Raw genomic sequence first — 22602 nt, 5'->3', positions numbered from 1 at the left:
ACTCGACATATCCAGGCGGACTACCACCCGAAAAATTCCTGGGGATTTTTCGAATCGCACCTCGGAAGTGTCTTTTGGTGAACAATGGTAATCTCTGTCAGTTTGTCAATTACAGAATATCGAGGTTTTACGATCAACATAGCGCCATCTGTTTTTCACAATTGTAAGTATTGTCGAATTCCATATGTATATATATTGCGGTAAATAATCGAAAATTCCGTCATCCAGGGCGGAGCCACGGTGGGGCAGTTATTGTTATAGTGTTTGCTATAATAATAGTTAGAATGTTAATGATTTACAAGAACAATATATATATAACAAGGTGTAAAAATTGTAAATATGACTGATCGATACATAAAGTAGTAATAACAGCGAGAGGCAAACAATATACATAATAAAGTACACTGTTAAAACCATAACATTTTAAAACCGTGACATTGGAAACTGTTTTACCATTAAAACAATAAAATAGAACGATAAATTAAAAACAAGTGCATCGTTAAAACAATAAGATTATAAACTTATTTACAGTGAAATCGTAACACGACGAAACGATTCACAGAAATAACAAGAAATTTGCCTCCATTTACTTTTATATTTATTTAAATAAAAGGTAAATGGCCTTTATATCCCTTCTCCTCGTACCCCTTTGATCAGATATAGATACCAAGTTTCGTGTAATTTGCAACCTTCACTGTTACAATGAACTGCAACAACCGAACTACTATTATTATATTTGTTTGCATGTTCTGCATTAATAATAAACTACTAAAAACTTCTTTTAAAATAAAAACTATCATTATATACGTAATAATAGTCGACTCAAGCGGGAACTACGTGTGGAGTGTAGTCTATCGATAAGTCCCAAAATGGCCGCTGCCGCATAGAATCACGGGAGCGTGTCCTGACCTTGGTTCTAATACTCCTACTGCGCTGCCATATAATGTCAAGACCCAGAAGCTCTGTTTGTTTTCTCGCCTTTTAGGCAGCCATTTTTAGTTAGGTTATGTTTTGTTTGAAACTATCATTTGTCCAGAAAACTCTATAGTTTCTATTGAAAACAAAGATAAATATTTTGAAATAAATAACTATTATCTATTATAATCAAGTGTATCTTTTCACTCCTCTACCAATCAATCGATGATAGATTACAACGCGAGTTAAAACATTTATCTGAAGGAACGTTTGTTTTAATAAATTATGAAGGCGTTCCTTATCCTGGACTGATGTTAAAACAGAAAAGGGTTGGATACTCAAGGGCTATGGAGAAAAGTGGGTTGTAATTGGAAATGGCCAAATAAGGACAACATCCTGGATTATACAGTAGATGTAGTGCAAGCCACCCAAAAAGATAAGTCGCCAGGATATTTATTGTGTAAAAGAACTAGTAAATTATCTATCCTGAACATTATGTACAATTTGGTTTAATTTTTTCGCCGCTAATATGATTGATATGCGTGTAATATTGTATATATAGGCCTATATGTAGCCTATATATATACAGTAAGACAACGCTTAATGCAGGGGACTATTTTTGATAAAGTTTGGTGACAGTCTAATGTTGCGACAATCCTACTTTTATACTGTTAAAAAAACAGAAAACACTTGTTTTCTCTTTTTTTTTAACAGTATAAAAGTAATTTTTAACTAATTTTTTGCTCTTGTGATGTTGGTGAAAGTATGCACCGTAGACAGTGTCATGCATTACATTACACTTCTGAAGCACCCAGTTACATCAAGAAAAACACTTTTTTACGTGTACATTGCAAAATCATACAACGTACAGCTAATGAAACTGATAAAACAACTGAAATACAAGATGTCTTTTGAAAGAATCAAATTTAAATCAAACAAATGTGGTATATTTTTAGTGCCCGAAAAAATCCCTGGTTCGAACAGAAGGATAAAACGCTCAGGATAATGATGATAATATATGAGTATATATTTAACAGTGTACTTTTTTATGTATATTGTTTGCCTCTCATTGCTATTACTACTTTGTGTATTGTACCGTCATTTCTAGTTTTTACACCTTGTTATACATATATATGTATATTACTAGCAGACCCCGCCGCGCGTTGTTGTGGCTCAAAATGTATCTATTATAAATGTATAACTCTTCCCCCGTGGGGGGATATCGAAAAATCCCTTTTTAGTGTATATTCTGTTGACGTACCCTATTAAAACGCAATCAAAAACGCAAAAAAATGCTTCTAAAATAGTATAAATAGAAGTAGAGTTCTTTAATTCCTCTCACTGGGGGGGAGATGGACAGGATTAAGGCTTACCGTGCCTTAATCCTGTCCATCTCCCCCCCCCAGTGAGGGGAATTTCGACATGTATATTATAGTGTTTCTCAAACGGGATCCCGGTTGTTTTTTAACTCGGGAAATCCCGCAAATTCCTTAAAAAATTCACTTTTTTTCTTATTTTGTGTTAAGGTTAAGAAATTTTGCAAATAGAAAGCATAAATATCTCATTCACTGTCGGAATACATTTGTATTTATTCATTTTAAACCTATTAGTTTTTTTTTTTTTTAATTTTTGCTCGTTATGTCACGTCACAAAGGGTGGATAATCAATACGTAGCTTATTTGTGGCAGGACTCTGAAAATTCTTTGTCAGAACCAGTAATATATATGGAATAATTGCGCTTACGCTGTCTTAATTTTTAACCACGCCCGGTGGCTTCAATAAATGCGTAACGCCAGATTGTGCAAATTGGGCAAAGATACAAACGAGTATGAAGTTTTTCTTCATAAACCCGATTATTAAATCCAAACGAATTGCCGAATTATCCAGTTATATAATCTCGAAAACAAACTTATAAAAGTTTACAAACATTACCTCTTTATAATATTAGTATAGATTGTTGTAAATCATTAAAATTCTAACTATTGTTATAGCAAACAACTGTAAATTATATCTTTTTTAGTATGTGGAATCACCCAGACTGCATTGTGAATCAATTGAAACAGTTAATGAGCCTAAAGAAAATAAAAATAACTTCAGTTTTGTTTTATGCTTTCGGAATTCATGATTGAAATTATGTTTTTGATTATGGAAAATAATTTCTTAAAGACTTAATTTCATAACGCGAAAATACCTGAAGAATTTGGGTGTTTTTATTTATTGCTTATTATTTAAATACAACGAGAAGTCGTCTATATAGATTTGACATGTCCACCCCCCGTACAAACCCACAAAAAAATTACAAAAATATAATATACATAAAAGAAATATAAACTCAAAACGTACAATATACGTAAAATTTTTGACTAAGGTCTTTTACACACTCATCGTGTGTTCGCTCTGACTGATTATAATTGCCGAATAGTGAGGGGAAAGTCTCGACATATCATATATATATATATATTTATATACACTGTACAGTACGTACATGCAAGGTGTTTCCCAAAGAATTGACAATATATTTACAGAGCATTCTAGAGGCATAGGGGATTCAAACGCACCGCTTGACTCTAGAAGGATTTAAAGTTCAGACTAACTACCCATTAAGATACCACTTGTGCAGTGCTGCGGAAAGGCCTCGGTGTCAAGAAATGCTAGCGTTTAGGTGGGTGTAATGGGAAATCCGCCACCGTGCACGTGACATTTCTCCATGCTCATTCCTTCACGACTGTAAAAGTGGTGGGTCAAAAAACAGAATGACTGAAATAACAATTGATAATTTGATATATATCTATGCCCTACATTAAAACTTATCAATATTAATTACAATTCTCTGATAAACTCGTCATTTGGGGAGTGGATTATTTGATATGGAACGTTTTCATATAAATTGGAGTAAAAAGAACTGTGACACGCGATACGAATAGATTGCAACTATTCCCTTTATTTTGATACAGGAAACCCTTTTATATATATACAGGTGTTTTCCTTTAGGATGATTGGAAATTTGGTTATATTTGACAATTTAATAAATCTTTAAATTGTTATTAAAAGAATTAATTGTTGTTTGTCGGTATTTGTAACAAATTATCTGATTTATTTAATGAGATAAAACTCTCCTACCCTCTTGTAACAAATTAAATCTTAATTTACAGATTNACATTCAAAATAACAGGCTCGTGTTAGATTTTCATCTTACATATCATATACATTGTGCTGTTAACATTTTGATAATGTCTAAATAGTATTGTTATAGCATTACTTATATCAAAGTAAAAATATATTTTAAAATATTTATATCAAATATAATTTATCAATTGTGCTGTTAACATTTTGATAATGTCTAAATAGTATTGTTATAGCATTACTTATATCAAAGTAAACATATATTTTAAAATATTTATTGTATTTTACACAAATTCGTCTTGTTTATTTTTCAGTTACATAACAAGATGTGTTTTATTTGTTTACATCACAGAACTGGATACTGTTTCGTTCACAAGGCAGATTTGACAGAAGTTATCGAGAAAATGGCGGCAGCTTCGTGAAAAATGGGTGAGAGGTAAGAGCATTTCTTTTATTTGTATAGAAAAAAATGAAATGATAGCCGATAAAGTATTTAAAAAATATATTAGGCCGTATTGTTTCTATATTCTTAACCAAAACTGGTTGGGAGCTGCTATTGTTCTCGCCTAAATTGGTACGAGTTGCGTGTATTTTTAAATGGGGGTTTTTACTGAGGCAGGTGAATTTAAAATGGTGTCTTTCTAGCAATTGGGATGTGAAAATTTCAGTCAGAGTTGTTGTAAAAATGTACAACTTTTCCTGTTATATCACAGTGTATCCTTTGTTCCTAAGGTATGATTTTCGTTTTCTAAATTCCGTAAACGGGAGACTTCGGGTGTCGACATTTTTCTATTTCTTTCTCCAAGAAACTGCGTCTAGTGTTTAGTTGTGTCACTCAATGGGTACTTGACGGGTTCTCTCGTTAATTCGAAGAAAATTACCGTACCAGATCGTTCGGATTAGCCGGCTGGTGTTAAATTACGAAAAGACCTTCGGAAACGTTAATTCTCCGGAATCTTCCAAAACTGTAGGAGACGAAAATTACAGGATGCCAGGGATGGAGAGTGGGAGTCGGGTATTTTTCCGCCGACTTCCTCATCCCTGCAAGATTCTTAGGGGGAGAAGAAAAGAGGGAGACGGAGATAAGAAAGTGACAAAACATTTTAATTTACGGCAAATGTACAGGTTTAAATGGTAGAAGAAAGCGTTGCGACTTTTATTGTCTGGACAATAAATTAGGGCGCGGGCGGAGGAGGACGGGGCCGTCGCGAGGACGGACTATGTACACGCGGCCTCCGGGCGCCGCCGACGTACTTAAATAGGTGGAATTTCGGGGGCGCCGGGCGCCTTCTCCTCCGCGCCCGGGACCGAAGGCGACGGGCGGGCCACTTCCTGCTTCATTCCGTTATCGTCAGGCGTATCGTCGCCAGGAAGTTGCCCCGGTTCCTCTCCCCCCAGGATCCGGTACTGCCTCGGATCTTCAGCACATGCACTCCCCCTCGGACCGGCTTCTTCTTCAACGTCAGCGTCGACACTCCCTGCCTGCCGTACGGAAACGAAGGTGGCAATTAGTTATTCCTTCCACAATAACCAACACGACATCACTTCGCGACTATACACAGGTACAGGAGGAGAATCTTACCTGGTAGTCATGTGAAAGAGATCGTTATTTCCCAGAACCACGTCGTACTTCTCTTTGTTCTGTAAGTAGGTGACGGCCGGCCTTAACTTCAGAATGTTCATTTTGGGATGCGTGCCCGACAGAGGGATGCTGATGGACACGGGCGTCTTTAAATCCACCAATCGCTCGTAGGTGTAGTTTAACGTCTTGTGACGGTTGGAATGTCGTAGGCGATGAGGAAGAGGATGTTGCTGCAAAGAGAAAGGGCAGTTTCATTTCCGTTATATGGGTGCCACGTCGATAATCCACACTCTACTTTAATTAATTATCTATCGATTCTAATGGCGGGTGCCGACGACACTCGAAACATTATTGCGAGGTATTCCCACTCTAATTTTAAAGGGCTTCGGGGTTTTTCACCAATGATCCACACGAGTCTGGAATTTCACTCGTACGGATTTACTATTACATTATTATACACTAGAGTAAGTAAATGAAATACCATTCTGTTAATGGCCCTCTTTTCCAGTCTTCTCAATGTCTGCTTTGTCTGTCTGAATTCGGATTTCTTCTGGTGTCCGGTAATCGTGGCGTTTTCCACGTTCCTCTTCTGTCGATTTCCGTTGAGTTTACACGAGTAGCACCCTTCGGTGGAGATGACTTTCTCGCTGGGAATGGTGTAAGAGGAGTCTCCGTCGGGAATGGGATAGACCGGAAGTCCTCCAAGAGTATTGTCCTGAATGTCGTTACCCACGGGCGGAGATATGGTCGACAGACAGTGGCTGTGGGATTGCTTGGTTTTAATAAGAGTCCTTCTGTACAAATTACACAAAAAAAAGCCAGACACCTACCCTTGTCCGATCCTTTGGTATCCGTCGGGGCAACCGCACACGAATCCACTTTGTCCTGTGGGAGTGCATCCGAATGCGCACGGACTTCCCTGACATCCCACGTTGCCTCCGATTCCTCCGATTTCTGTCCGACGGAACAAAGGTTCGATAGTTTGTATCCCAAGTTAGTAATTAATCTGGTTAATTTCGTAAACACTTACCAATACAGATCAGGTTGAGATTGTCGAAGTTGTAACCGGGAGGACACGTGCAACTGTAACTCCCCACCGTGTTCAAACACATGGCCGTACCGCAGGCGGAAGCAGGACCCGAGCATTCGTTGTCGTCTGTAAACATAGAAATTCCAATAATTGTCGAATGCCCAAATTTTATTCGTTCGGACCATTCCAAACTTAATTTTTCTTTTCCAGCTGTTATGTAGGCCTATACATAATAAGTGAAAGTATGGGATTCGTATCAAATTTGACCCTCCAAATTTTTTTGCAAATCTCCACGTTTTGAGACCCCTGAACCCAAAAAACTCAAGAAAATGGGGGGAAAATTCCATGTGTATGTTGGTGTCTATTTCACTTAATATCTCAGGACGGGGTGAACATAAAATAACGAAATTTGGCATGGTAGCTTGTATATAAGGGGCATTGATTCTATTAAATTTTGAGGGTGGAAATGGATTTTGTAAAACACTAATGAAGATTTTACTTGTTAGCATTTACAATTTTTTTGCTTTTCTGTGCTCCACGTGTGATTATTATTAATTTAATCTCTTAAAAATAGGTTTATTATCTGACAAGGGTTGAACGCGTTATAAAAATTTAAGAATTAATCACTACACGAGGTTGTGAAGAAAGTGTTGTCCGGAAAAAAGGGATACCAATCAATTAGCTATGGTCCAAGTAACGGTAGCCTAAATTTACAAGGGGTTAAGAAATTAGAGTGATAAAATAAAATGAATAGCTTATTGCTCCATTAGTTCTTCAAAGTGATTGTCCCTGTTCATCTGATCATTTCAAAACACCCCTTTCCTTGCGATTGATTATGGATTGCTGCAAACGTTAAATAGTGGGAATACCATTCACGATCGTCTGCGCTAATCGTCTCAGTAAATACGCATATCGGCTAGCTTCTGAGATGTGAATTTCTCCATTATGTCTGACAAATACTTAGTAAACATAACTATAAAACAGCATCCAACACTGGTTATGGGTTTGAGCTTCGCCACATGAAGTTTTCCGAGTTTTCTTCACATGTCTAATATACATACATAAATGAAGTGTTTAGTCGGAAGAGGAGATAGACAATAGAAAAAAGTAGGATTCCTCTGAACAGTGTACATAAGGCTAGAGTACCCTCTATGTTTGATTTTCGCGTGCAGTTTTTAGGCTGCAAGGTCGTAGTCTCCCAACGGGTCTAAAAGAAAACCTGTAGCAAACACCAATAATTGAGTGCTGCCACGAATAGCTAAGTGTAGAAGTTAGTCTTCCTACTAATATTTAATACTAGACAGACAGTGCAAAAAGCAAACGAGTTAACTTACTCACTAACTAAACTAACCTAACCCTAATGTAAATTACATCTAGGACTAACTGAATTTATACTGAAAAGATGAAAGGCAGCTTTATACCAACAGTTGAAACAAATCAAGGGATAGCTAATTGCCATCCATGCCATGGAGTGAGTGCTATCAAGAGCCCCACTAATAGATATGAATGCAAGTAGATGATGGAACAGTGTACACATGTGAATGAGTTGGTGCAGGTTGCAAGGCCAGTTGTACCCTTCAAGAATAACAGCTCTCATTAAGCTATCCCTAATGTGATTGTACCTATTGCAGCGAAAAACTAAGTGTTTGGTCCTCCTGAATACCACAATTGCATTGCGGATTGTCCCCAAAGTTAATTCTATGCAAGTATTGCTTAAAGTTGCCATGTCCTTTAAGTAGCTGAGTGAGGGTGTAACTAGGGTAAAAGTGGCAAAGAATCGCAATAGTGTCAAGCTTGGGAATGAAAGTGTAGGTGAGCCTACCGGTGGTGTCATGGTCCCAGCTGTCTTGCCAGAGAATGAAGATTTGCTTCTTGACATGGTTGTTGATGTACGAGGTAGGAATGTAACTGAAAGTACTAGTGAGTGAAGACTATGCAGCTTGTTTGGCAAGACGGTCGGCAGTCTCGTTGCCAAGAACCCCACATGACCCGGGACCCATTGGAAATCTATTCTAATGTTGTTATCTGAGAATGTGGTGTATGAGATGGATGAGTTTTAAGCGACTATCAGACTTTGCAATCCTGTGTAAAGCTACCCTACTGTCAGAATAAATGTGATAGTGTAAGTAGTGTCTTTTGTCCTTCCTATGCCTAATGTGAATATAGCTCATATAAATAGCTAAAGTTTCCGCTTGTGCACCTAAATGAAAGCAAGCGTTGTGAAGCTCGCGGCCTAAGTTGGAGTAAACTACAAAAGCGGCACCCACATCATCATCCTTCTTGGAACCATCAGTGTAAATCGTAAATATGGGATGATCACCTAGATCTTCAGGGCAAGCTGATGGGAGGGTTGGTAATCATAAGTCGGAAGTGAATTTTTTGATATCATCAATCGAGGTCAAATTGGGGGGAATCTTACCTACTCTAATCATTTTGTTGACATCCGAGTTGATATAATCTCGCCAGGGTAAGGTGACGAGATTTTCCTGCCAAATAATGCATTTAATTTCTAAGTCAATAGGGGTCAATCCTGACATTACCAAAAGGACACTCTAATAAAGAAAGAGGGGCTGCCTGCTTTTGCAAACTTAGCCCAGTAGGAAGAAAAAGGGGTGAAGGAAAGGTTTTGAAGTGAGAAGTACAAAGGAAAAGGGGGAAAAGTAAAGGTGAAAAAGTTCTTAGGACCTCAGAGCATTGCATCAGAAATTATTTATAACCAAAATTACAACAGTTGACAAAACCATTATACAATAATATCAATTACAGTAGTATGCAAAACCCATCATTTATGGGTAGGTAATTAACAACCTTAATCACTGCAAGGTTACAATAATAATAAAAACTAATTTTAATACACGGAGAGAGTATAAATATTAGCTTACAATGATAAAAGGGCACTAGTGGTTGTGGTCCTACAGGCCTTACAAATGCAGAGAGCAGCAATCCTTTGAACAGATAAGTTTTTTATGGTTATGGACTTTGGAGGCCTCATTGCCCCAGACCTGTATCGCATATATTGAGGAGTGCTGGTTGAATTGCACCCCTGTAAATAAGCTTAGTAGCGTTAGGACCAAGGCCTTGTGTGTTCTTAGCAATACTAATGAGGGCATTGGCTATCTTTTTAGCTTTGTCCATGATGTATTTGATGTGGGGTGTGAAGTTAAGTCTCTCATCAAGAATAACACCTAAATATTTAATTTCTGTTGTTTGCTTTATTCTGTGAGCACCTATTTGAAGGGTAAGCTTCCTGACGAGTGGCACGTTCCTACCAACTATCATGCTTTCATATTTGTCTGTGTTAATGGGTTGCCTATGCTTAATACTCCACAGGTCCTGTAAGCATTCACTGTTCCTGTGTGGCCCTGTACGAGGCAGCCAGGAGCAGGGTGTTGTTTAAGTGCAGAATAGAGTTATAGGCTATGTTCGGGACCAGGACCAGACCTGGTTCTCTGAGGACAGCCTCGAGTGATGAGTATGACCATGTTATTTTGTGTTGTATAAACACCTGCACTCCTGTTGCTAAGATAGGACTGAAGAAGTTTGTAAAGATTTTGAGGACAATGATAAGCAGGATAAAAGTCCACCAGGCATGATTGAAGGCACCTCTAAACAGTGGCGTAGCGTGGGTGTCAGTCGCCCGGGGTGGAGGAAAATTTCGCCGCCCCCTTATTTGGGTATCTCAATTTAGAAGACTACTTATTCTGTGATGAAACTGAATTTTAATGAAAAATTCCGTGCTAGTGTTGCCACCTTTTTAAAATTGCCGACCTGGACGGCAGATGAGGTTTGTTTGAACAGAAGTTCTTGACGCATGCGTATATCATTTTGCACTACATGCTCATTCTAAATCAGTTACAGTTAGCGACAAGGGAGACTTGGGTAGGAGTAACGTAAGTAATCTAGATGACTTAGTCCTATTGGATATTAGAGGTGTATATGAGTAAGAAAAAAAAGGTTGACAGGTTGCGCATGATATCCCTGGACGGCGAGTCGGATGGTAACACTATTCCGTGCTCATTTCAATCGATCTGAATCAGTATGAAAATACGAAATAAAATGGTTCAACTTCTTACAAGATATTATTATTATTATTTATTGTCAAATTTTGCCGCCCCCTACGCTACGCTACGCTACTGCCTCTAAAGTCAATAGTGATAATTGCAGTATGCTGATTGGTTTGTTTAGCCTGGTGGATGGCATCTACTGTGCCTTTGTTTTTAGAGAAGCCAATCTGATGCCTATTAATCATTAGACCATCTAACACTTTTCCTAGAGTTGGGAGAAGGCAGATTGGCCTCTATTTTTGTTAGTGCTGGTGGGTTTGGGAATCAATTTGACACTAGCCTTTTTCCACCGAGTAGGAAAAAGGCCAGTGTTCAAGCAGATATTGAAGAGAATTACAAATGCTGTAGGATTGGCCTCAAACATGTGTTTTATCATCCTAGTGGTTATGCTGTCAAGACCTGGGGCTTTGTTATCAGTGAGCAAACAGATGGTATTTGAAACATCAATATAAGTGAAGTTGTGGTTATTGTCTGTATAGGTAGAGTGAGTGTAGAACTCCGGATGACTGCTTGTGTATTGTCATTCTGCAGTGGGTCATCTGAAGGGTGAATACTAATGAGAATGTGTGTGATAGTTTCTCCTGTGTTGTTGGTGTAGTGACCATCGGGGAGCTGGATAGTGGAGGAGGTTTGGAGCTAGTGTTTTTCCTTACAAACTAAGTAATACTGTTTTGACCAGGGATTGTGACTGCAAGTGTTGGTCCTTGTTTTATTTATAAGAGTTTTGTAAGCATTGTGTTTGTGCCTGTACTGGTCTCTAAGTGTGACTTTAATATCTGGGTCCTATTCATTCCTAAATTGTCTCCTTAATCTCCTAACAACTTTTTTCTTGTTTTCTAGCTCGGGTCCACAAAAGAATCTTTTTGTGTTTACAATGTTTAACCTCAGAGGTAGTTAGAGTTAGTAGTGAGGTTGAGGCCAAAGTTTCAAATGCAAAAACGTGTACATTGGACATTCAGCTCCGCTTTCCTGCAAGCCTAGAAGTTTGACAATGGTGTTTGGAATGTCGAGCATGATTCCACTGACTATCCAAACGCCATTGTCAAACTTCTAGGCTTACAGGAAAGCGGAGCTGAATATCCAATGTACACGTTTTCGCATTTGAAACTTTGGCCTCAACCTCGCTATTGATTGTATTTGTAAGCCTGGTGACAAGATGATCTAAGGTGTCCTGAGTATAGTGACTGTGGTGAGGGGGTACCAGCTGAAATGTTATTGAAGGTGTTGCGGAATAATTGCCAGTCATTGCGAGCATAGTGAAAACTATGATTACTGGTAGTGTTCGGTTGGGAGAAGATATACCTATAGTCACTGGCAGAATCTATGTCGGTAGTGTAACAGTGGTCAACCCTAGGGGTGATGTGACTGTTTCCTAACGTTAGGTTGATCCAACTTTCTCCTGTGGTACAGGAGTAGGAGTAAGTCACGTGTCTAACAACTAAACGGGCCCAGTTTTCCATAAAAGTCCTCCCCGTTGACAGATCGCCCATGTGTTGCATTGCATTATTTCACCAAACTATCAACATAATTAAATTTCATAAAGCCAAATTGATGAGACAGTCGCATCAGGTAGAGCACTTTTGAAGCCTTGCCAGCAACTGTGTTAACGCAAAGGATGCTGCTAATATTTGTTATGCATGGAGGTGGTGCTATGAAAAAAACATGAGCAACACTAGCATTTAGCTACCTTTTCTACACCATTAATTATTTTTGTTTGTGGTGTAGGGATATTTTTATCACTATTGTAGCACATATGGCTAAAAATGATCTTCTAGCGTTTAAATGTTTCAGTATTTTAAAATAATTTTAAACATGCTGATAGATGCATTCCATATTTGAACTGTACTGGTCAAAAGCCTGAGGAATACCATGATTATATATTTTCACACGTATCAACTAAATAAAGATGAGAAAACCCGCCAAGTGTCTTAATTTATAACACTTTATTGTGTTAGAAGCATAAAAAAAAAAAAAAAACCATGATTATAGTCGAAAACGTTAGTTTTAATTAAAATTTGTTGTTACTGGGATATAATAAGGTTCTTGTGTGTGGATTAAATTTCATATGATTTCACAAGTGGACAGCAATGGCAAACATTTTTAAAAAAGGGCTTTCTTACACTACACACATGCTATGCAGAACAGCAAAGAAATTAGAAGCCTGTATCTTTAAAGGGGATTGTGGCAGAACCCAGTTCATAGAATCAAATTTGCTTGCATTAATCTCCTACAGCCTCTACTAATCATTTCGTTTTGTTGGGGTTTAATTTCTTAAAACCCTGTATACACTTCATATAGGCACTGTTGAACTAAGCTGGATACTATATTCTTTAGGGACTTGGCCACATCACGGATCCATAGATAGTATATTGGTTTTTTACTATTGTGGTGTGATAACAGAGATTTGTTCTTCACTGTCATTGAACAATGCAAAACTTGCAAATCATTTATTTGTACATGGAAATATGCATTGGATACATTCACCCCCTGTAAGTTTTGCCTTGCTTACTAGAAGGCAGAATGCCGGTATCATAAAAAAAAATCTGTATCAAAATTAAACTTATGTCATCACATTTGTAACTATTGTTCGATATGTAGCATTATTAAACTAAGCAGACTTTTAATAATGAAAAAGGTAAATTTGTTTTCTCTTATTGGCATGGAATTTCAAACAGCAAATTGTTATTCTACTGGAATATTCATTCTTAACAAATTAGAATTTTATGAATACTTACCGACGCATTGATTCCAATAATAATGCTGTAGGTATCCTTCGGGGCAGGAACAACGATAACCTCCCACCATGTTTTCACAACCGTGCTGACAACGAGCACCATCTGCACATTCATCAGTATCTATAGAAGTCAGAAAAATTAGTATTATGTGATATTATTATTTTAATTTCTTTATAATTAATCCGTTCGATCAGACCTATGCACATGGTTCCGGAAGAATCTGTGATATAACCTCTGGGACAGATGCATTTGAAACTTCCGGGTAAATTCATGCACGTTCCTAACGGTCCGCACAAATTGGCCTGTTCCGTACACTCATTCAAATCTGGTGTGTTAAAGTTGAAAATAAGAAATTTTACAGTTTCTCAACCAAGAAATATTAAGAGAAATTACAGAAGTTGATTTACCCAAACAGCGCGTTCCTACTAATTTAAAACCTTTGGGACAAGTACAGTGATAACTTCCTTGAGTGTTGATGCAAGTGTGTTCGCAACTGTGCTGTAAAGTGGCACATTCGTCTAAATCTAAAATCAAAATAAACATTATGTATTTATGTAAAGTCATAAAAAATATTTTTTTAAATAATAGTAAATTAATACAGTAGATCCCCCTATAAAACAGATGAAAAAATTGCAACCATATTTGTACAAACATGCTAAAAAAACTCGTATAATTCGGTAAAACGTCATCGCCGACTCGTGTCATGACAGGATTGGTTGAATCTAGACCAATAGCGTATATCGTACAAACAGTTAAGTTTAAACGAGCAGCGGACCTACTAAAAACCATTTATTATTTAACATCCATAAAAATTATATTTATATTAATGATATCTCCTAAGTTCAGCAAATTTTTTGCAAAAAAATAATTTATCAGGAAGCACGCGAGCGCCATTCAATGACAAGCTCAACAACAAAAACAAGCTTAAGCAATGGCATAGAACAGTGCACAATCGGTAAGTAATCCTACAATTTTTTGTTTATAGCATAGTTTATATAGATTAGTCCCAAAAAAATTATACGTATTTCGGAAATGTTGAGTCGAATTAGTCTAGAATCGATTAATTTTATGGAAGAAAACCTTTCAAACAGCCGTAGTCCGTAAACTGCATATGTGCTGGGCTGTGGTTGGCACATATATTTAAGGACTCGTAGAAAATGGATTTATAAAAACCGGAATGTATCTACCGTGTTATAGGGGGGTCGACTGTAATTGTATTTTACAAATTTATTTATTATTATTATTATTTATTAGGCATTAAGAGAAGAGGAGGGTGATTTGTTGTAAGTAATCTTTGAAATACTTGTATAATTCTGTAGATTTTCGTTGAACCCACAAGGTGAAGATATTGAGGATATTAAGTCCAGCTTATATTTTGCTTGGAGTGTATTATCTTCCTTGCAGGTGCAGATGATGTATTGTGGGAAGGTTACTTTCAGAGTTATTTAGAATATTCTGGAAGAAAAGAACTGCCCTGAGTGGGATCCGAACCGGCAAATCCTGCTTACCCTACAGATGCATTGCCCCTTATTCTACCTGGACCTTGGTCCAATCTACTCTATAGCCATGCTGGTTACTCACTGAGTGGGGGTGGCTTCGGTGCCTATGGCCTGTTGTGGCTCTTGTCCGACTTAAGCTTTTACCATGGCGTGATATATCAACTTATTTATTGGGTTATATTAAGTCTAATTAATCTGGCAGACATTTTATAAATCTAATGTATTAGGTTGACATTATAACTGTTTGATAGTATTATCAAAAGTATATCAGGTGGATGAATATGCTGTTATGGTAATTAGGAATGATTGAGAGTATACAACTCTGGATACAACCATTCTTAAGAAGATTGGTAAATTAGTAATAGTTGGGTTGTAGGAAATGGAAAGCAGATGGCTTTGTAATATTTGCCTTATCTGTGCACATACTGATGATGATTGAAATTCAATTTAAATATAAATCTCCAATGTCTAGACTTTGAAAGGCATTAGTGGATAAACCAAATTTCTGGAGGGCTTTATCTAATTGATTACTCCAGTTATTGATCAGCTCCAAGTGATTAATGGGTTTCTAAAATGATGAGAATAGTGAAGTATTGCATGTTGACTCTATTCTAATAGTATATTCAGGTATGAAGTATTCTAGTTTGTTGTGCTTGAATATGTTTCAAATAGATAGAGAGCAGAAGGCTAAACTTGAGGTTGTAAGAATGAATATAATAATTTTATAATCAAAAGATGATGGCAGACAAATTGGTAGATTTGATGGAATTCTCACAATTCATAAGGGTACAAAGATTTCAGAATTTAGGGGCTTTTAGCAGTCTTTCTCCATTACTGAATATCATGATTTTTGTCTTTTCAGGATTTACCTTGTAACGCCGATGTCTTTGTGCTGTTGGCTCCAATATTGGCCTGTGTAGACGACCATGTTGTTGATAAAAAACTCATCTGTAAAGGAGTTTGATTACAAGATCTCCGCAGCATGGCAGATCTTTCAAGTTGCTGCACATAAAATTCTCTGTTACCTGACGCATTGTTTATGGGCTGCATGATTGCCCAGACGGGTCATAGGTGACCCGTCTGTGCAATAATGTCCTGGGTCATACACTGAAGTAGATCACATTAAATTTAGAAACCTTCATATTATATTGTATAACTGTATAACAGTTTTCAAATAGTTTGTCTATTGCTTTAATAAAATTAGAGTCAGCTTTATCAGTAAGCTAACCAACAAATCATATATAGATAAGTACCATATCACAAGCACTTTTTAAATATACAAAGGCAGCATATAAGTTGACTTTTCTCCTTAACTGTTTTAGTACAGAGAGCCTTGTGGAATACAAATTAAGAGTTAGAGATTAGATCATTGCTGGTTGTCCAAGTTAAAAACATCACAGCTAAACCTCTAGTTTGAATTTTTCTGAGATTTAGGAGGAAGACAATTGGGCAGTAGTTGCAAGAGTCATTCATTCTCCCCTTTATATGGATAACGTTATTACCACAGTACAGGTATTCCACTCTATTTGGGTGTGTAGCATTAGTCTTATGGACAACAACAAAGTTTCTGTGGAAATTCAGTATGGGGTGGGAATTGGATGATAAAGTTGATTTGTTGATTTATCTCCAGAGGAGGTGAATGCATATTCTGCAGGAATGTCGCCTTTGGTACATTTCTGTGGAATACAGCATTAAAAATTAAGGGATCATCTTCTTTAACAAGATTAATCAAATAGCTACATCTCTTATTAATTAATAGAACTAATCCTTGTTGAGTCTGGTGTTTGCTGACATTTAATGGAAACAAGGAGCATTGCAGAGTAGGAAATTAGCTGTGCCAATTTAATCTCCAAAGATGATCCAATTATTGTCCAGGATAAGTAGTCATTGAAAATGGTGGATACTTCATCCAAGGGAAAGTTCTTCCTTGTTGCTGGTTGGGGAATTAAGATAAAGATATACAGATATAGATTTTTAGACTTACATAGCTTGTGATAAAGTTGAGGAAACATTTAAACTATAAGAGGTCCATATTTGTTTTCTCTAAAGGTTGAAATGGCAAAAGTACAATGGGGCTTTTCAGTTAATTAATGGGAATTGAAGTAAGCTGAATTTCCAAAATACCTGTGGTATTTAATGTTTCAGCAGGAATGTAAAAAGATTTAATAAAGCTCCAATAGAGTTGTATGTGAAGTTATTATTATTGTAGATAACAATAATATTAACTGCTTTTACATACAAGCTTTTTTTTTATCCTGATTCTAGTTAGAGTTGAGACAAATATTGGCATTAATGGAAGTCTTTGTCATCTAGAAAAATTAATTTTTCCTGTTCATTTTGAAAAAGATATCCAAATAAAATCACTTTGTTTGTCTAGTAAGAAACTGAATATCTTTGCTTCATTTTAAATTGTTCTCAATATCTTTCAATTTTTCTCTCTAGTTGTAGGATCTTATTGTACTACTTATCTGAATTCAGATTTCATGTTAAGGTGGTAATGATTTTGTGTCATTATTCTAACTCCCCAGATCTTTAAAATGATGACAGAAGTATCTAAGTTCCAATGTGGAGGGTAATCCTTGTTTTTGTCATAGGTCTGAAGTTTTCAATACCTCCAATTAACAAGCAGTATTATCACAACAATAAGATAATGATAAACTTTCATTATGCAGAGAAATTAATAAAAACATTTAAAGCAAGTAGTACAATTGTTGTGCTCAATCACATTTTTAACATCATATTATATTAATAAAAAACAAGTTAAAATAGATTAAGGAACCTGCTACTGAGAACTATGATTAATTTACCTTTACATGTTACTCCATCCGGACCCAACACATAACCTTTGGGACAAGAACATATATAACTTCCCTCTGTGTTTTGACAGGAGAATTTGCATGGAGAAGGTACCTTTTCACATTCATTAACATCTAAAATGATAATTACAATACAAATTATTAATATAAAATAAAAAATGTTTAGAGTCACATAACACCAAAAGTATTAAGTTATGACAATTGTTCTCACCAATGCAATGTGTTCCCGAATGATCTGTTTTATAACCTTTGTTGCATAGACAACGATACGATCCTAGAGTATTGATACATCGACCATTCTTGCACAGGAAGGGCATAATCTTACATTCATCCACATCTGTATGATAAAAAAAGTCAAAGAAAATTTTCTATTACATACAAACAATATACTTCCATTCATGGAATTTAATTTTTTTCATAGAAATCAAAAAATGATCTTACCTTTCCCATTTTGGGTGATGCCACTGCCATGTGGACAAAGAACTTCATAGTCCTCTACATATATATAGATTTAAAATTAAACTTAATTAGCAACAAAACTTGTTAATTAATTTAATTTTCACTAAATCTGCTATTTAAAACAAAACGACCTACTCGTTCCTCTATGAGGGCATATTTCGCACTGGGGTCCCCAAGCCGCACCCATTCCACAACAACAGTCGGCCTTGGTCATTTCTGCCAGATCCGCAGTGTGCGTTGTGCACACTCCTCCAGCGGCATGAATGAAACAGTATCCAGTTCTGTAATCTAAGAGAATAAATAACACAGATTTATATTCATATTTAAAGCAACTTATTTATAGATTTGTTAAATGTTTGTCTACAAGGACTAAGCTTATTAATAGGATGTATTTAACTGGTGTTTTGGTTTTTTGCAAAAAACCAAAACATCAGTGCAATACATCCTATTAATAAGCTTAATCCTCGTAGACAAACATTTAACGAATTGTAGAAAATAAGGACATAGAGGCATATGAATTATTTATAAATACTTAATACAGTCTAGAACAGTAATGTCAAATCAATATTCCACCAACTCCAAGTCTGAAAATTTGTAATAAAACTTAAACCGAAAAATTGACAAAATTTATTTTAAATTGATTGATTTTTCAATGCAGCTCAACATGAAAAGAAAGGCTATTGATGAAACAATGGAAAACTACGTAATGATTTTAATACTTTAATTTAGATAGTTAGTTAGCCTAATAAATAGGATTTAACAATTTGGAGGCCAACAGAAAAAAAGACTAGATCTTTTACAAAATTGAAGGTTACTATTAAAGACTAACTATTTTGTAAAAGATCTGGTCTTTTTTTCTGTCAGCCTTGTTGTGATAAGCCCTCCAAATTGTTAAATCTTTTTTATTAGGCTATCTAAATTAAAGTCATGGGCTAAACGCATCATTTATTATGATTTTAATAGTGTTAACAATATTTGTGAAACTTCATTTAAGTACAAATTTTTATTTTTTTCTATAAAACAAAAGTGTTTAAAGGCAGAAAACACTAAAGTGAAACTTGTGTGACAATGTCACAAATTACAAGCCAAATATTATCATCTTACAATTAATAGAAAAAATATACAATTTTAGTCTTTGTTTTATTATTTAATATATCTTAAAAATACATTTTTTTTGTGATGACTAATTACAGAACATTAAAATAAATATAAATCAAACATTGATATTCATTGTTAATATAATAAGTTTAATTAATTTAGTATGATCCAGATTAGAAAGAGAGAGGAAAAGTTATGGACAAACTTACCGACGCATTCTTTTTCATTTGCAGTAGTTTCAAATCCTTCAAAACATTCGCATCGGTAACTTCCTCTGGTATTGATGCAGCGACCATTCTGGCAGATTCCTTGTATCACAGCACATTCATTTATGTCTGAAATTATTATTATTATTATTACTAATTTTTTTATGATGAGCTTAAATGAAAACATCATTTCATTTCTAGATAAGTTAGCTCTAACAATTTACTCATTTACTGTATAATACATATTTTTCATAGAAGCCAAATTATTAAATGTACTTTTGATGCTTAATTAACATTAGCTTACCTCTGCAGTCATCGCCGGTGCCCACCTGCTGATATCCTTCGGGGCAAATGCACATGAACGAGCCGACTAGGTTTTTACATTCGAACCTACAATTATTAGCAGGAGTTTCGCATTCGTCCAGATCTGTAAATTGAAATTTGGTTTGCATTTTATTTCAGTAATTTGTTATAAATGTGATAGCATATACTCTATATTTTAAATGAGATGCTGTTTGCTCTTTTAGCTATATAAAAGAGAATTGCTGTTTATTACAACAATTCTCTTTTATATGGATAATTCATCTGAGAATTTTTAATATGTTTGACATTAAAGATGAATATTCTATAATGGACAGAATTAATTCTAATTTGTAAATTTCTTCCTTACCTTCACAATGTTTTCCATCAGCAGCGAGTTTGTAACCGGCAGGACAGATGCAACGGAAGGTACCTGGCATGTTTTGACAACGGAAGGCGCAGACCACATTTCCTATCTCCAAGCATTCGTCCACATCTGCAATTTTTGAGAAAATATAGAAATTGGCTTGTCAATTAATTTATAATCTTTAAACGTTTATATGGTGTGATTGTAAAATCACTCCACAATAGGCAGGGAAATAGAAGAAGCTTCCAGGAATAAAATAATGAAGTCACAGATTACCTGGGCATGCCCACTGTGGAACAACTTTATATAATTTTATAATGGAAATAGTAAATCCATTCATAACAATTTCATATTAAGTACTTTCAGGCTAACTTTGCTTCAAGAGAAACATGAAATGAAAAACTCTTCTTATGCTGTGACCTAAGTGTATTGGAAAACTTTTATAACATCCCACAGATTCAAATTCTGTACAGAAAATTAATGAATTCGAAAGGAAAACAGTCTAATAAATTTCTGTAATACAAAAAAAATGTGTTGGTAGTCTAGTGTTATTATTTCTAGTATCCAAAAAACAATAAACTAATTAATTGAATGCATTATGTTAATTTAAAATCAAAAATTTAGAGACAGGAAAAATGATCACCCATTAACGACCTTTAATTAAATAATTTAGATTGTAATTACCTTTGCGCAAGAGATGTTAGATGAGAATTATATGTAAATTGTTACAAACTTATCCCATTCAGTAAAGGGGATGTAAACCCAACAATAACACACACTAGATTCACCATCCTTCCCTCGAGGGTTATCAGATATTGAGAAGTTCTCATCTCCGAGCATTTCGGTCTGTACAATATTTAACATATGAAGAACTCACTGAATGTACCTTAATTTCACTGTTAGGGAGTCATCTCTGATAACTGTTCCAAAGAGAACATAATCCTTTTTATATATCCACTGGCAGAAATTGAAAGTGTTATACCCAAATGGAATTGATAGAAATTCACGAAACTTGGTAAATATGTATAGGGGCATACCCAGAAGAAATGAACAAAAAATGAAATGAATTATGTACCAAACAGCAATAAAACTTTGCATGTTTCTGTAAGAGGAATGACCATGTTGATCTTGGATATACTCTTGGATCCTTGCAGGCATTGAATCAATAAGTGCTTGAATGTCTTGTTGGGATATATCTCTTCATACCTGTACAACTTGTGCAATCAGTTGTACAGTGCGCGCTGGATGGCTATGAGACGTAATCCGTCTACCCATGGCATCCCAGACATAGGGAATAAATCTGGAGACTGGGCATGCCAATCCACGATTGCAACACTTTACGAGGCCTGTCTTGTGATGGCAGCAACATGAGGAAGGACATTATTTTGTTGGAAGATACTGTTTTGCATGGTGTTCACGAAAGGTATGACTACTGGATGGATCATCCTGTCCACATACTGGCGAGCAGTCATTGTGCCTTCAACAACCACCAACTCATCCTGCTGTCGTAACTGATTGCCCCCAAACCATGACACCAAAAGTTGGATCTGAGTGGCATTCTGAAATCACAGCAGGGTGGGCTCTTTCTCCAGCATGCCAGTGGACATGTTTCTGACTATCACATGGGCGTAAACAGAACCAGGATTCATCAATAAACACAACTGTACACTATTCATGTGCCCAATTACATCTAGCAGCATACCATGTTAGCCGTTGTTGGCGATGAAATCTGGTTAAGGAACACATTGCATGGGGGTCCAAGATCTCAGCCCAGCATCAAGCAATTGGTTTACAATTGTCTGTGTGGTGACTCTGGCAGTAACTACTACTTGGATCTGTGCTGCCATCACACATCTGTCAGCAACTTCCATCTGCGCAATATGACGGTCTTCACGTGGCGTTGTCCTTCTGCATGAAACTGTGCCAGGTCTGCGAGTGCTGGACCCTTCCTGCATCCACTATATGACCACTCTTTGTACTGACATTGCACCACGGCCAGTCCTTCAGGCAATTTTGCAATATGATGCTCCCATTTCTGACATGCCAATTATCTGACCTCTTTCAAAGTCAGAAATTTGGGTGTACAGAGTTCTCACTTGTCAATATGGCATAGTTGGTCACCAACAACACGTGGACCAAAAAAAGTCATATTCCATAACACAGTTCACAACTTATAAACTAAACACTATAGTAATTTTGCATAACAAATGTCTCCATAATTTCCATACCACTGTATGTACTTCGTTTAATTTTTGATCATTCAATACCCTTCAAAAAGAGATTCTTTTGTCCCAATTTCATATGTCTTTGAAAATATTGAATGGGTGTAACACTTTCAATTTCTGCCAGTGTATATCCTAGTAGATCCTTTCCAAATATGTATATCTTAGTGGTTTGCAATACTTGGG

At 36.2% G+C, this 22602-nt stretch overlaps 1 protein-coding gene across 1 annotated transcript in view; it reads right to left on the bottom strand.

Moving 5' to 3' along the window:
* Nucleotides 1–4757: 4757 nt before the first annotated feature.
* The window catches only part of LOC111624140 (fibrillin-1-like), a 90250-nt gene continuing 72405 nt past the window's right edge, over nucleotides 4758–22602 (bottom strand). The window contains exons 55-69 of the mRNA XM_023366937.1: nucleotides 20198–20323; nucleotides 19832–19954; nucleotides 19531–19656; nucleotides 18359–18511; nucleotides 18206–18259; nucleotides 17976–18101; nucleotides 17756–17878; nucleotides 13857–13973; nucleotides 13646–13774; nucleotides 13450–13569; nucleotides 6651–6776; nucleotides 6451–6574; nucleotides 6102–6381; nucleotides 5621–5850; nucleotides 4758–5520 (exon numbers count right to left, since the gene is read on the bottom strand). Of these exons, the coding sequence (XP_023222705.1) occupies nucleotides 5376–5520; nucleotides 5621–5850; nucleotides 6102–6381; nucleotides 6451–6574; nucleotides 6651–6776; nucleotides 13450–13569; nucleotides 13646–13774; nucleotides 13857–13973; nucleotides 17756–17878; nucleotides 17976–18101; nucleotides 18206–18259; nucleotides 18359–18511; nucleotides 19531–19656; nucleotides 19832–19954; nucleotides 20198–20323 (2102 nt within the window). The 3' untranslated portion in view covers nucleotides 4758–5375. The remainder of the gene's footprint in view (nucleotides 5521–5620; nucleotides 5851–6101; nucleotides 6382–6450; nucleotides 6575–6650; nucleotides 6777–13449; nucleotides 13570–13645; nucleotides 13775–13856; nucleotides 13974–17755; nucleotides 17879–17975; nucleotides 18102–18205; nucleotides 18260–18358; nucleotides 18512–19530; nucleotides 19657–19831; nucleotides 19955–20197; nucleotides 20324–22602) is intronic.

This window comes from Centruroides sculpturatus, unplaced genomic scaffold (assembly GCF_000671375.1).
Source record: "Centruroides sculpturatus isolate CEXI.00-Female unplaced genomic scaffold, Cexi_2.0 scaffold27, whole genome shotgun sequence".
NCBI classification, from domain to species: Eukaryota; Metazoa; Arthropoda; class Arachnida; order Scorpiones; family Buthidae; genus Centruroides; species Centruroides sculpturatus.
The sequence above is the reverse complement of the archived record's forward strand: the minus strand, read 5'-3'. Positions and strand labels throughout refer to the sequence as shown.